The sequence below is a fragment of the Anarhichas minor genome, unplaced genomic scaffold (assembly GCF_050575085.1).
Source record: "Anarhichas minor isolate MPS153535 unplaced genomic scaffold, ASM5057508v1 ptg000004l, whole genome shotgun sequence".
NCBI lineage: Eukaryota > Metazoa > Chordata > Actinopteri > Perciformes > Anarhichadidae > Anarhichas > Anarhichas minor.
The window spans coordinates 4,931,131-4,947,338 of NW_027466450.1; the positions used below are offsets into that span (position 1 = coordinate 4,931,131).

At 40.6% G+C, this 16,208-nt stretch overlaps 1 protein-coding gene and 1 long non-coding RNA gene across 2 annotated transcripts; one reads left to right on the plus strand and one right to left on the minus strand.

Moving 5' to 3' along the window:
- Nucleotides 1-1,856: 1,856 nt before the first annotated feature.
- LOC142966901 (gap junction alpha-8 protein-like) lies at nucleotides 1,857-11,922 on the minus strand. The gene is given in 6 exon segments (XM_076107084.1): nucleotides 1,857-2,089; nucleotides 2,462-2,761; nucleotides 3,209-3,295; nucleotides 9,764-9,814; nucleotides 9,817-9,836; nucleotides 10,352-11,922. Coding segments are annotated over 6 exon segments (1,824 nt in total). The 5' UTR covers nucleotides 11,593-11,922; the 3' UTR covers nucleotides 1,857-1,964.
- On the plus strand, nucleotides 8,015-13,799 carry LOC142966917 (uncharacterized). The gene is made up of 2 exons (XR_012958388.1): nucleotides 8,015-8,348; nucleotides 10,328-13,799. It is a non-coding gene; the product is annotated as an uncharacterized LOC142966917 (long non-coding RNA).
- Nucleotides 13,800-16,208: the final 2,409 nt, after the last annotated feature.

The window sequence follows — 16,208 nt, forward strand, 5'->3', positions numbered from 1 at the left end:
GAATCTGAGCTCTGCTGGAAATCCTCTTGAGCTGTTCAGGCTTAGCTGGTCCCCAGTTCTCTCCATCTTTGTAGCATCCTTATCAATCATTTTGTCCACAGTTTCCATTGTTTGTATTCACCGATGGACTGAATGAGTGACTTGCAGCAGCAGTGTACCCTTTACTGGGATTACATTTCAAATTTGAATGACTGACTTTGAACACAAAAATATTCCATTTCACTTATGATTATATCCTAAACCAGTAGGCCTATAATCAAAAACTCAACTAAAGGTCATATAATGACATACATATTGCCATCACTGCAATCAAAGGGCGTTGCACACTAAATGGAATTTGTGTGGGATATGTTTATTTGTAGCCCATAATCTGTGACCATCTACACCATAAACAGGCAGAGACATCAAAACCGCGAGGGGCAGACAATCACAGTGGCGGGAAAACACACAAAGGGTGGAAGTGAAGTGACCTGAAATGAGAGGAGAGGTAAGTAACACAAAATAAAGAAATACTGACAAATGACAAAACAAGAAAGCATAATTTAGAGGAGACAAGACAAACACAGGTGCTGCACAGAAAAAAAAGGAGGGGAGACCACAAAGACAGGAAGTCAAACAAACACAGGACACAAGAGGCAGGCAACTTCAAAATAAAACAGGAAACAAACTAAACCAAAACCAAGATCATGACAAATATGTTGCAGACATGTAGCTCCATGTATTGTACTGCTCTATATGACCTCCTGAGTGTGAAGGCCTTGGATCATATTTTGTTTTGAAAATGCACAAAGAATCCGTACAAGTACAATCCTGAAATTGAATGTAAAATGGATCTTTTTTTTTTTTTTTGCATCTTCATTTTGGCAGAAACTGTACACCTTGAAAATGCAACCTGAGCATTTGAATTTGAGATTTCATCAGGTCCGCTCATATGAAATGAAAAGGACAAATGGCAGTTTGCATTTTCATTTAGACTATGAAAACACATAGTTTCTCTCAAGTGTGTTTTGTGTCACCCATCATTAGTTGAGAACATATAACTACTGAAATGCACCAGTTTTGGCTGGTTTATCTAAAGCAGGAGTCCAAACAGCTGCACTCATGAGCCACATCACAACACGAGCAGACACGCCTAATTCCATGAGAGCACATAATTGCTATGGGGGGTTTTCACCCACAATCCCTTATAAGTCTGGCTTGTGTCTGGTTGTGGAAACTCTAAGCAAGTCTTTACAATGAGTCACTGATGACAGGCCATAGTCTTCTTTGTAGGGTTCTTTGTAGACATTTTACCCCTCAAGTCTAATTACTTCCTCTTTGAGTCCAAGTGGATGTTTGTGCCAAATTTGAAGAAATGTATTATCGAGAGTGAAAGTAACTTGGACAGAGAATGTGAAAAATCCTATTTTTAGATTTGTTTGTATTCCAGAAAAGATGGTTGATATGAAATGAGCAGTTTCACACATGTACCCACTTCCAATACTCCTTTGCCTTTTGTAGTCCCCTTCCCTTTTAGATTGTTGTACTGCACTTGATATCAGCGAGTCCTGTGTTTATAACGGTGATGCTGATTGTAGCCACGTCGTTGACTAACTTCAATTTCCAGACAGTTTTCATAAATATCTTCTTCTTTCTCTTGCTGTTGAGAAAAAAAAGGAAAGAACAAAAATAAAAAATAGCACACTTTGGCTTACAGTATAACTGTAGTATAACTGTAGCTAAATTTAATCTCAGTATATCTGGAGAACATATTGTAATAGGAGTTGTCCTTCTCTTTGTTGGCTATTTAATTTACTGTGAATATCTCAAATGACAAGCTGATAATTATTATATTTACCATTTCTGCAGTGGGAGAGTGATCCCTGAAAGAGAGACATTTTTTTAAATATTCAAGCAGTATAATGCCACTAGCCATACGTCTTTATGAGCATAGAATCACGTGTTAAACAATGACTGGATGCAACTCACTCTGCACGTTGTTTGCGGATTCTATGCAGAATGATCCAAGCTATTATAAAGATCAGGCAACACACACAAGGAACAATAGATGCCACAGCAATCACTAGCATGTTTCCAGCTTTCTTAAGCTCTGGGTCTGAAAAAAACAAAACAGAATTAAACTCACCATAAGTGTACTTTGCAGTTAAATTAAGCTCAAAGTCATCTATAGATTTTGTATGTGGGAGATCAGTGTTTCATAAAGGAAGTTGAGGTGGAGCACGCATGTCCTGTGGCATCTCTAAATGCTGGCGCTAATGTTTAATCTGTCTTTACTCTGTAGATTATCCACCTTTTGTGTGTGTGTTCATGCGGGTATAGAAACAGTAGCACAGTAACGGATGGCTCTGTTGTCTTTAAACCCCACATTCACTCTGTTCCTTTTTACTTCCTATTTCCTTGGCTGTTGCCACAGGGATTACTTATGTTTCATCCAATTTATTTAAAGGACTGATTAGCTCACCTGCAATTATTAGCTTCCACTTCCGCTCATGAGTTCTTTTGTCCGTGTTGAACTCACAGGTGTAGTTTCCTGTATGAGACTTTTGGACACTCTTAATGACCAGTGGGTACAGTTCGCTTTCCGACATATTTATGTTCAGGCGGAGAGCTTCTTCCCCGATATGTAAGGGTCTCTCTGGGTGGAAGCCGAACAGGATAGTCCCGTTCCTTTTCCATGTCAGCTGATAGAGCGTGCTGTTTGACTCGTTCTTACAGGGCAGGATCACTTCACTGCCAACCACCCCTGTGATGGTGTTTCCTTCTGTGTTTGAAACATCAATTTTAGATTCAATTTTCACTATAACCATGTTGCCACCATTACACTTCATACTACAGTTAAAGCAATAGTTTTGGGAAAATCTTTCTTTGTTTTCTTGCCAAGATATGGATGAGAAGATTGATGCCACTCTCGTAACATGTCTGTTAAATTTGAAGCTACAGCCAGCACCTGCTTTGCTTAGCTTAGTATAAAGACAGGAAACGGTGGTAAACTGCTAGTCTGACTCTGTCTGTAGGTGACAAAATCCAAGTTCTCCTTTTACTCACTAACAACTTACATCCTGATTGTTTAATTTAAAAAAAATGTAAGCTTCACGTTCAATCTTCTCATCTAACTCTTGGCAAGAAAGAGAATAAACGTATTTCCCAAATTGTCAAACTATCAGCTCATATTCATTGTCAGAGTAAAGGTGTTGTAAATTAATTTTACCTGCTGGTGAGAAAATCCAGAACATGCAACATATCACAGAAAACTTCCAGTAAATGCCCAAATAATTACGAAAATCCTCCATCCCACCTAGACACAAAGATCATTTCATTGTAAACATCATGTTTTAATATAAAAAAAATGTATTTACATTTTGTTTAACCAGAAAAGATCTCACTGAGATCAAGTCTTCTATCCAAGTGTCTCAGTCAAAATAGGCAGATATAACCATAACTCGCAGACTAACAAAATGAAAGTAACACACTTAACACATAATAACTACACTTACTTACCGGTAGTGAGTACCTGCATCTGCTGTTCTGTTTCGATGTAAGTTCCTTAAGTCTAAACCGCAGCTTTCTATTAATGTTACTGCAGCAAACAAAAAGGAGTAAAAACTAATTTCTGCGTATGACATTGGAGAAGTGAAGCATGTATGTGAAGTGTGAAGATTAAATCTGGCCAGCTCACCCTCACACAGACATACTCACTCAAGAAATGGTTTCCATACAGGATGTGAACGTTGTGATGAGGGTCTGTGGCCATATGAGTATTGCGCTTTTGTGTGTCTGTGAGGTTACAGAGCGTGTTGTGAGCTTTTCATCAAGATGTTTGTTGAAGACAGTATATAGCAGAAATGTAGCTCACCATGTAATGTACTGCTCTATATGACCTCCTGAGTGTGAGAGGCCTTGGATCAAATTGCATGTTTTCTTTTTCTTTGTCATGCTTGAAAATGCACAAAATATCAACACTGACAACTAATTCCAAGTATAATCCTGAAATTGAATGTAAAATGGACTTTACATCTTCATTTTGCCAGAAACTGTTGGACTCTACAGGGAGATTTGCAATCGAGGGGCGTCTGCCCTGAGCAGCAGCAGCGAGATAAATCCCCCCATGGAGTCCAGACACTGGTGGTGGTGGTGGCGGATGAGGCTGATCGAATGATGAGTTGATGAAGCTGATGAAGCTGCAAAGACTTTGCAAAGATGGAGAGGTGGAGGGGCGCGTAACAGCAACATGAACGTACTAAATATAGAGAGACATACTTAAAAGGAGACTGCAGAGAGATGATAGGCTAACGATGTAATTGTGTCGTTGTGCTATTGGATAGAAGAGAACAGCTGATATCATGATTGACAGCCCCAAACAATGACAGCAAGGAAAATATGAGTGAGCATGTGAGAGAGGAGTGAATGACAGATATGAGAAATAAACAGGCCTAGGAATGTAGAAGTAGAGTCTGCCGGACTGAACTTAAGCTTCATATGTTTGAGAAACTTGCTACAGGCCTAAGCAAGCAAAGTACAGTCTTCCTAACTGAACTTTTTTCTTAAGCTTCAGTGTGGCCAACTAGTCAGACCAAGTCCTAACAGCTGCACTGCTCTCATGAGCCACATCACAATTATGCAAAAGCAGACACACACAATTTCACAAGTAGATTGCAGCAATCAGTGGGCCTGTCGGCAATCCTTGTTTCCCCACAACTGTCTGGCTTGTGGAAACTCGAATATATAGTATGTCAAATGCAGTATGTCAAAAATACGACAGGATGTCCCACTGCATCCTGTCGTATTTTGCTGTAAGTCACCATGCTTTTCTGTCTATTCTTAACCCACAATGCCACGGGCATATGAGCAAGATGGTCAAAGTTCAAGGTGCAATGTTATGAGGAAAGTAGGATGTCCCAACTAAATGCATACTGCCTGTGATAGTACATACTTTTGTAAGGGCAGCTGCAGTATGTACTAAAAATAAAAATAAAAGTATGTGATTTGGAACGCAGTGTTAATGCAGTCAGTTTGATATCATGATATACTTCCACTGTCACAGTTTTCCAAAACTCCAAGGTCGTCTCAGTCACAACAGATTTCAGTGTTTCGTGTTTAAGATTCTGGTTCATTTCCAAAATCCCGTTCAGCAGTGAAAGTGTCAATGAGTGATCAGTTTTGCATACTGTGCTGCAATGGTTTTAGCACATCAGTTGTTTGTCCGACGGCATCCGACACACATGGAATGTACTTCGACCAATTTTGACAAATATGTCCCTCACTTTTTAAATTCTGTCTAGCTGCAAAAGTCCTGATGAGAGAAGATGGGAGTTGAGAAGAAAGTTAGATAGATAGATACTTTATTAATCCCGCAAGGGGATATTTGTTCGCTACAGCAGCATTATGATACATGTAAAGCAATCAAAGTAACAGAGTGAGAAATATTAAATAGAAAAATGCACAATATATACAATGAAATAAAATAATCTTAAATTAACTAACTAAACAGTAGTGCAAAGATTTAGCAAAACAAACAACAGTAACAGTGTTATAGTTGTGAGATTGATTTGGCCAGAGATGATTTACTGTACAGTCTTATTGCAGAGGGCAGGAATGATCTCCTGTATCTCTCCTTGTGACAGCGGAGCTGGATGAGTCTGTTGGAGAAAGTGCTCCGCTGTCGCTGCAATAGGTGGTGGAGAGGGTGGGCCGGGTTATCCAATATGGATAATAGTTCCTTCAGTGTCCTCCTCTCCACCACCTTTTCCAGATTGTCCAGTTTGCAGCCAATGATGGAGCCGGCCTTCTTAACCAGTTTGTTCAGTCTGTTGGTGTCTCCGGCTCCAATGCTGCTCCCCCAGCAGACTACAGCGAAGTAAAGTGCACTTGCCACAACAGACTGAAAAGAGTCGACTCATCCCCTTCTTGTACACAGTGTTGATGTTGGTCTTCCAGTTCAGTCTGTTGTTGATGGAGACACCCAGGAACGTGTACTCCTCCACCATGTCCACATCCTCTCCCAGAACTCTCAGCGGTTGTGGCGCCGTCGTCTTCCTCCTGAACTCGACCACCATCTCTCTGGTCTTGGCCACGTTCAGAAGCAGGTGATTTCTACCCGCCCACTCCACAAAGTCATCCACTACTGCCCTGTACTCCTCCCGTCCGTCCCTTATACACCCGACCACTGCAGAGTCATCAGAGAACTTCTGCAGATGGCATGACCCTGAGGTGTACTGGAAGTCAGTGGTGCACAGGGTGATCAGGAAGGGAGACAGAACAGTTCCATGTGGAGCTCCAGTACCACTGACCACTGTATCAGACAGCACACTTGCCCCAGTCGGACAAAGTCTCCTTCAATTACGACATGGCGCCCCAAAGCAATGAGTTCTTTGAAACATACGAAAACATAATATTTTCCACATGACCAAATTTTAAATAATAACAAACTCATCCAGCCACGCAAATAAATACAAGCTCAGTTCCTATTTTGTCCGTGAGATCTGCACTTTTTAACCTTGTTCAAACCATCATTTGATAGAAGAGAGAAAGAATGGGTCCAGGAATACAAATACCTTGTACAATACTGCCCCATGGTGGTGATTTATTCATAATCCTCTCAACCTTCCATCAGTCCTCAAGAATCAATCCTAACTCTATTTGAATAAACCCTATTTTCTATATTTTCTCAGTTGTCAAACAAGTAAAACCCTATGCACTGAATGATTGAGAGATTGCATTAATGTAATACTTCCACAGTGGAGTTTGCATGGTCTGCCTGTATTAACATTAGTTTACTCAGTCCAAAAACATGCAGATTAGGTCAAATGTAAATCTATAGATGTGAATATGATGGCAAAAGATGTTAATAGCAACATTTAAAGTCGGTACAGTGACTCAAGTACTGCACTTAAGTACAATTAAAAAGGTACTTCACTTGAGTATTTCTATTTTCTACCTTATTCTAATACTTGTATTTTCCACTCCACTACATTTATCTGAAGGCTTTAGTTACTTATTACTTTGCACATGAAGTTTATTCAAAATGTAATCAGCAAATAAATTATGATGCATTTTTATAGTTTTTATTGATTCTTGGGGTGAAATTCACAATTTATTAAAAAGTATAAAAAGTAATTAGCCCCACGTTTACCTGCAACATTAGTGATGCTTACAGATCAATGCATCACTTATTATTATCCTGTAATATAATTTACATTATTTTGAAATGGGCTGTTTTGCTCAGTGAGTACTTTTATTTTTGTTACTTCAAGTACATCGATGCTAATTCCTTGTACTTTTACTTGAGTAATTGCTTTTTACTTTTCCTTGTAACAGAGTATTTCTAATATGTGGTATTGCAAGTAATAACTAAAAGATCTGGGTACATCTATAAAGCAGCATAAGAAAGAAGTATAGTATAGTATACTATAGTTACTCTGCATGAAAAGGGATCAGGATGAGGAAATAGCAGCAAACGCTACAGACTTTTTGGCCACCTGAAATACTGATGTGGACAAATATGGTGTGTGTGTGTGTGTGTGTGTGTGTGTGTGTGTGTGTGTGTGTGTGTGTGTGTGTGTGTGTGTGTGTGTGTGTGTGTGTGTGTGTGTGTGTGTGTGTGTGTGTGTGTGTGTGTGTGTGTGTGTGTGTGTGTGTGTCAGAAAAGTCTGTGTTGAATCAAATGCCACATAGTTGTATGTAAATGCAAATGTCGAAAATATATTCCTACCACTCTTAGCTAAGTTTAGCCACAGTTCAAACCCTTTTAATGTTGTATTAGTTTGACGTTTCTGTCAGTTATCTAAACACACAGCATTGTGGACCTTAATGATTTCACTTTTGAACTTTAACCTTGTAGTAATAATAATAATAATACAGTTGAGAGCTACAGTTTTACTCTCTGTGTGTGCGTGTGCTTAGCAGAGAAACACTGAGACAACACTTCTTGACCACGTGTGACTTTTTATTGCATCGGTTCACATTCCAAAAGAAGATACTGCCACACATCTATCAGCAAAGAAGACTACAAGTTAGTAAAAATGTTGTTTTTTTTGTTCTTTCCAAAGATTAATCATGTCTTCTTACAAACATACAGGCAATGCAACAGTCTTAAAATACAAAAAATCATACATTACCAGTCATATCAATGCACACAAGGACCAGCATCATACTTAAACTATAACACTGTTAAATGCTTAAATGTGTTCAACAATTTAGTGATTTAGGGAAGGCTCCTTTTTATTCAGATTCGACAACATTGGATTATGGGAGGCGAAGGGATGGCTGGGGGTCACAAAGGGGTCACAGCTGCCTTCTCTCTGAGTTTCCCTCGAGCCATTTGATCATGCCACCAAAACCAACACTGTGAGGCGAGTGTGTGTGTGTGTCTGTGCACAAAAAGGCACAAGTATGAGCGTAAGTGACAGTGTTCATGTCTGCAAACATGCAACTTTATGCCCTAATATCTCCTTAACATCATTAAATTATTAGGTTTATACTTTTAAAAAACGTGTTATTCAACCATCTGCGCTGCATAATAGAGACAGTTTGTATGTCTGGTGTGGGTGTTTGGGGGTTAATGAGCGTGCTGAGGGGACGCATACAAAATAAAACTCAAGAAAATAATAATATCAAATAAAACATCAAATTCACATAGGTCCCAGAGCAATATAAGCACTTGCTACAATCGTACAACAGTTGAGAATTTACAAATACAGATAAGGCACAGGAAATCATACAGTGGCAGCTGTTTCAATAAACAAAGCCAGAGAATGTGAGAGGAAGATTTGTGAGAAACCTAAGGCATAGACTCAACGTGCTTTGTATTGAAATTATTGCTAAGTATTCGCAAAGAAATTCATCTTTACTCAAATAAATGCATGATTCCACAGCGTGGGAATTTTGTCTTTATGGAGTTTGTGGGATTAACTCAATTCTGTAATCACAATTATATAACGTGTGTGATTCCTCTTGACAATGAAATAACTGAAAACAGCTGCTCTGCACATTATGTACATTATCAGACATGGGATGGGGCGTAATGTACAGCGGGAGTCACCCCTAGTTGTTTGTTTCTCTTTAAATTTGAAAGCATTGCATGAGTATTGTTATTTTCTTGTGGGGTAAGGACCTGCTTATGGTCACATGAAATCAAGTAGAAAGATTTTTTTCACAGCCAGGTCAAGGATGCTTGTTTTCATTGATGAGCACGGTTTCTTTTATTGTCTGGCCTCCAACAATACTTTGTGCTGATGGTGCATGATCTTTATCGCCCGGACGCCTGTTTGTACAGCACGAAAAGAGAGGATTTGGCCCGAGGTCGCTACTATAGTTTGTTCTCTGATAGGGCAAAATGAGCCCTGCTCTCTGCCAAAGTACACAGTTCTACTTAAAGGCTACAAAACACGCGTCTAAAATGAAGAGATATACGATCACATTGAAAAAGACATTCAACATGTGGTCTTTTTTTTGTTGTTTTTCCTCACTAACTCAGTTCTGGCTGTGCTGCCTGGTATATAAACATGAAAAGGAGAGATATGCTCTGAAATGTACGCACATCTCTCTTCACTTGAAAGAATCATATGTATATGGATGCATAGATGAGGTGTTATGAGGGTTGAAGGCCTTGCACAGAGTCTAAACCTCTGAATGTGCAAAAAAAAAAAAAAAAAGAAGAAGTATGCTCTTCTTAACCTGAAAATAGAATTTTCTTCCTCTTCTTAAAGAGCAGTATAGCTCTAAATGTACTTAATCGTGTGATTTGTGTATCCGAGAGCAGTCTCACCCGTGCCGTGTGAAGCCACATGCTGCATTTGCAGTATGTCGCTGTCTGAATGGGAATGAAAGTCACTGCCTAACTACAGCGAAAATACTGATTTGAAGACACACAAGTATAACTCTTTCCCCTATCTACTCAAACCCCATGTAAAAATGTCTAATCCTCCATCGTATATGATTAAAACTCTTTCAATAGAAAAAGATGTTTCTAAAAATTGAACATTTGAATTTTCATCAAGTAAAAACATTTCCCCCCTGCATGTGTCCTTTCCACATTTTTAAATATAAGAACACGCTTAATAAAAAAACCTACTCCTCCCCTCTTTAACCTCTACTTTATATTTCATTTGATCACAAACACGCAGATTTTTGCCTCTTTGTAGAATTGTAGCCTGTGTCCTAAAGGTTTGAATCTATCCCTGTTGATTTAGTTTTTCATCCATTGTTTTTTAACCTGCCTGTTCGAGAGTGTGCGTTGTCTTGAGTTAGGTGTGTGTGTGTGTGTGTGCTCTCTCTTGTGTTGAACATTTGCTGTGTGCAGGTGTACATGTGCTCTCTCTCTCTCTCACAGGTTCATATGTTGAGATCGTCTGACCTGGCCCTGCTGCTGGCTTTGCTCAGTCGGCTCAGCGGTCTGGTGTCTTCTATCGTATCCGTGGCCTCCATCCTTGCCTCTGCTGGAGTAACCCCCTCCCCGTTCGCCACCTCCTCTACCTCCAGATCCTCATCCACAACCTTCTCTGCTCTCTCTGCTTCCACCTCTGCCGGCTGCACCTCCTCGGCCTCCTCGTGTAACGTTACCCCCGCTGTCTCAGTGGTCTGGGCGTAGGAGGGCAGAGTCTCGTCATACACCTTAGAGATGTCCCCCATAGGCAGCACCTCCTCCACCTTCTCTCCCATCCCCGGGAAGGGTGGGGCCCCTCTGCCAGCCTCCATGCCCACCTCAGTAAGCGGGTAGAGCTGGGTTATGGGAGCTTTCTCCTCCTCCAGCAGCTTGTAACCTTTCGCTCTTTGAAGGGAGGGCATAGCCAGGGTGGGCAGGTTCTTTCCTTGTGGCGGCAGGGAGGCCGAGCCCTCACCTGGGGCTGGGGCAGGGGCTGGCTTACGAAAGACGAAGCGAATCTTCTTCAGGCCCAGGTGACTGATCTCCACAAAGTTGAGGAAGAGTGAGACGCAGGCCACAGCCAACATAAAGATGATGAAGACGGTCTTCTCCGTGGGGCGAGACACAAAACAGTCCACCGTGTTGGGGCAGGGCCAGCGGCTGCATTTGTACAGCGGCAGGATGCGGAAGCCATACAGGAAGTACTGTCCCACCACGAAGCCCACCTCAAACAGTGTTTTGAAGATGATGTGGCAGATGTAGGTCCTCAGCAGGGTACCCTCCAGCCTGAACTTCTTGCTCCCCTTTGTGCTGGTCTCCTTAGTGGTGCGGACACTTCCCTGGTCGGGTGCCAGGGGGAGACGCTCTTCACTCAGCTCCTGCTGCCGGCTGAGTTCTGCCTCCTCGCGCTCCTTGCGTTTCTCCTCCATGTGCACATGGTGCACAGCGTGACCCACGTACACCAGAGACGGTGTGGACACAAAGATGATCTGCAGCACCCAGAGACGGATGTGGGAGATGGGGAAGGCCTCATCGTAGCACACGTTTTCACACCCCGGCTGCTGTGTGTTGCAGACATAGTCAGACTGCTCATCGCCCCACACAAACTCCGCCGCCGTGCCCAGGATGAGGATACGGAAGATGAAGAGCACCGTGAGCCACACCCGGCCGATCACCGTAGAGTGCTCGTTAACTTCCTCTAAAATATTACCCAGAAAGCTCCAGTCACCCATGATCGGTCCGTAGCACTGCAGAATGAAGGGTGGGGTAGGAAGAGACACAGAGGGTGCGAACAGACAGGGAGGGTGGGGTATGCAGGACAGACAGGGGGAGGAGATTAGAGACGGCCAAAAGTAAGAAATGTAGGAAAATCAAACGTGTCAAAAAATAAATCCAAGCCATAATTTCATGCCACCACACGCGATTATATTAGAAAACATAAAGAATTTAAAACTTCTAAAGAGTAGTTTTGGAGTCCATTTTATTCCCAATGAAATTAGATAAAACATGTTAGATCAATATATTAAATATAAAATGTTTAGCAAGGTATTTTCGGTTAGACGGCTGCTTGTTCTCGATGTTAACAAAATTAACTATGTCGAACATTAAGAGTGGTGCAAACCAAAAAATATCTTGCTCTTGCTCTTCAAAGAAATTTGATAAAAAAATTTCCAATTAAAAAATAATAAAGAGAGATCAATAAGTAACAAATAGTCCCTTATTCTGTAATGTATGATATAGGTTAAATGTAATCAAATGGGCAACTTGCCACAGCTGCGGCTCCCGCGAAGTTGAGTCCTGTCCCGTTCTCTTGGCACCCGGCAGGGAAAAGTGAACTTTTTTCTGCCCTCTTTCCCACCTAAAGCCCCGTCCTTGTCGCCCCACTGAGCAGATGTGAATGAATCGGCTCTGATGGTTGGTTTTTAGTTTGCTGCAATATTTAAGCTTGGAGCCAGACGGCCTTTATTTGCCGGGCGACGTGTGGTGACGCAGGAGACAATAGGATCAACAGAGCCAGAGCGGGGATGTATGGGAGCAGGCCTCAGGCTCCCACACCAACATGGACACTGTGCGGCCGGGGCACCGAGTCCACAGCAGAGCACGCCAGCTCCATGCATGCAATGTCCTCACACATATATGTACGTAGAAGCACAGATACAGTAACAATAACAGCAGCTGATGTGCCTCCAGCAGCACTGCCATGCCCAACATTAGAGCAGAGAGATGAAGGAGAGTTTATGTCCTCTTGCATTAACGATGGACATTGTTGTTTATGCAGCTATTCAGTACAGGCAGCAGCAGGTTAATGTCAACTTTGGGTTTCAATAAGATAAATGCTCTAACGTTGATCCTTTACAATTATTTTCTGATTTTGTTTTACAGGAGGAAATTAGAAATTTTAGTTTTCAGAAATTCCTATAAGACAGATTCAGAATGTCATATATACCACAATATTACCAATGATGTAAAATAAAAACTATTTGAATCATTTTCAATCACATTTCTGTTTATATCGCCAACATAACTCATAGACCACTGACAAAAAACATCTGCTGTAATAACACTGCAGAAATCAGAGTAATACTCATGAAATAGTCTGTCTTCCCTTCTTTTCCAGGCTTTTCAGACAAAGTTAGTTAGTTAATTAAAATTAAACAATGCCAATTTTTTTTAATCTTTTCACTAGAAAACTCACATAATTCCTTGTTAATATTTTTGAATCAAAGGAAGAATACCACTTCTTAACATGAGATACAACATGTGATTCGGGGCCAAAATTTTGTTTAAAATGCTTCTTTTTTTTTTCTTCTTTTTTCTGAAAATCACATTTACACATTTTATTTGTGAGTGTTTTTTTATTTCTTTATTGTGATCTTTCACTGGTACAAAACGCATGTACTTCTCATTTAAACAGTTCAGTTGTTGCATCTGGATTGTGTGTTTGTGTATCATCATATCTTTGTCACTTGGACGCGCTGGAATGTGAAGAATGCGAACCATTGAGCGAAAGCGCACGCTGAAATGTCTCTATTATGGAGGTTAGTCAAACTTTCCCGGCTCAGAGTAGAAAAACATTCAGCAGCAGTCTTTGATCTCTGAATCCCTCCACAGATGTTTGAACAGAGGAAAAGCTACCACAGAGCCTAAAGAGGACTCTATAAATACCTGGAATTCTGAAACTATCTCCAGGTTTGCACAATTGCAACTAATATCCTCACTACAAGTGAAAATGTTTGGGACAAAATGAACGATGACAAACTTGTCTTCTTGGATTCTGACTCAGTATTTGATTCATGTCAGCTTCATGATGGCATCTTTAACCTGATTTAAATATATTACTTAAACACACACACGCATGGCAATGTTATTCTTATAGGATGTTGTTTTTTTTTTTTTATCATATTCATCATAATAAAATCAAGTATTAATTCAAACAAAATATGTATTCTTTATTAAAACAATCATAATATTCATCTTTTTTATTAAGTTGTATTAATGATTGCTTTAATTAATTCTATTTTGTTTTTTGTAAGTTGTGTTTGTTCTCATACCTGTCTATAAAAATTCAGTCCCATACTAACTAACTGCAAGAAACAACTCTCTGGTGACAGAGAGTTAATACAAAATCGAGCTCAAGTGCATGCACCCGTTCATCGGCCTCATTGAAAACAAATCACTGCTAAATATCATATTTGTTGTGGTTTGTTTGTTAAACTGGGAAAATTTCTGCTCGGCCACATTTTTAAGCTAATTTTGTTGATGGTTTTAAAAATGTGGCTTTATTAACGTTAAACAAACATTTTCCCATGTCCATATGTTTTAATATTAAACTATCAGCCTATCTGCACATAGGGAACAGGACGCTGTTACATACATTGGAATACGACACACCGTGTTGAAATGCAGAACCTCACAATGATGTGATTTCTTTATGCCAACATTTAATACTTTCATCATCATTTCACACGTTTGGTTAAGTTTATTTGAAGAAAGCTTTCGTTAGCCCCTTATCCAAATTGTTGAAAAACTTCTCCCGGGAAACCGCTGATGCACCAAATTTAAAGGAAGGAACAAAACAATTACGAGGCAGTCTGAAACAGTTTGTTTACGGTCACACAACTCATTTCCCTTTGCACAATCTAATTTCCAGGTTCCACGATTGTTTCATATTCCCAGGACCCGATGAAGTTTGAACAATGCGGTTTTCTTTGAAGTCTGATTTTCCTTCAATGCGGATATTTCTCGGGTGGAACTATCAAAAATGCATATATAATACATAAATTCAACATGTTTATATTTGACCTTTTATTAGAAATTAAAAAATTAAACTAAATATTTTGTTCTTTGTTCAGAATTTATTTTAGTCCATCTGGACAAAATAGTGACATTTTTCAAATTATAAATGAAAAGGGTAATGAAAGAAATAGAGCATCTTTTAATTATTCAACATATTTTAATCAATTCCTCATATGGACAATGGAGGTGACCTCCTACAGGCCACATGTATCAATGGTCAAAATCAACAATCATTAATCAATAGAGGTCATCACTCCTTATATGGACATATCTCCACTCTGCCCATCTTATTACAGCCAACCCTTGCTATCTCTCAACCAATAGCGTTCCCTGTCCTAGGTGACATCACTGGGCTGGTGAACTGGAAAGTCCACCTCTTGATGTCTGCTCTCTGATCTGTTGGTTAGTGGCAGATTTGGCCTCCACACTGAGCTTCACTGATCCCGCAGCTTTTCACAAATGGATGATGTAATCTTAGAGCAAGTGTGAGGCACTATGTTGTTAAATGTGCCCAAATAGTTTGTTACAGTTTCCCTCTGAATAACATCCAGGGACATCAGTGTGTATGTTAGCTGACTGGATAGCTAGAACTAGTCTCCATATATCCAGGAGCAGTGACATCTTCTCATATAAAAATGTCCTCAACAAAAAGCCCAAATACTCGCTCCCCTCATGGGCCCTGGATGGCACATGGGCTCAGCCCGATGGGTCGGAGGATAGAAGCCATGTTCAGAGCTCTGTGGAGGCATCAGGGTGTATCCACTGAGCTGGGGGAGCAGGGGACTCCCTTTAAAGAGCTGTGTGTTGGCATAGTGGACGCTTGCATGCTAAGCCCTACGGTGGGCCCGTGAATGGCACCGGGATTTCACATAAAGACATGATGTCATGCTGCAGGGCGCGGACTCTATTGAGCAGGTGCAGTGAGGCGTGAGGCCAGATTAGACCGCCGAAGCAGGGAACCAACTGGCGGTTAATCAGAATGCTAACACGCTAACAAACATATCGTGTTGCGATCTGCCTACGGCGCTGGTACCACACGCTTCCTGCTCGCGGGGCCTTTGAGAGTCAGGAAGTAACTGATATCTTACTGCTGTAACGACCTTATCGATGCCATGCAATTTAAGACACATATTTCGTTGAACAATAAGCATTATGTGATTCTGACACGTGGTTTGTTTTGGCCTCCCTGTAACCTCTCACACAATGAACATCTCGCATCGCTCCCTGAGGAAAAACACCTTTCAGGATGAGTGTGTTTTTGCACTACTCATGGGCCAAATAATGAGCAGCAATGATGTCCTGATGTGAACAGATGCATATTCTTGATTCATACTGAAGGTACGAGGGAGCGAATACAAACTTTAATGAAAGGCGGGGAATCACTGTGACTTCAGTAATCTAATGCTTACAACTAACTTACATTAACTCTCATTTTGACAGGTCTCAAAATAATAGCTTGAAGGGTCTGAACCTCCATTTCATTAGTGAACGGGCGAAAATCTGCTGGTTATAAGTCCTCTATTGAGTAAAGGATCTTCAATAGATTATTCAA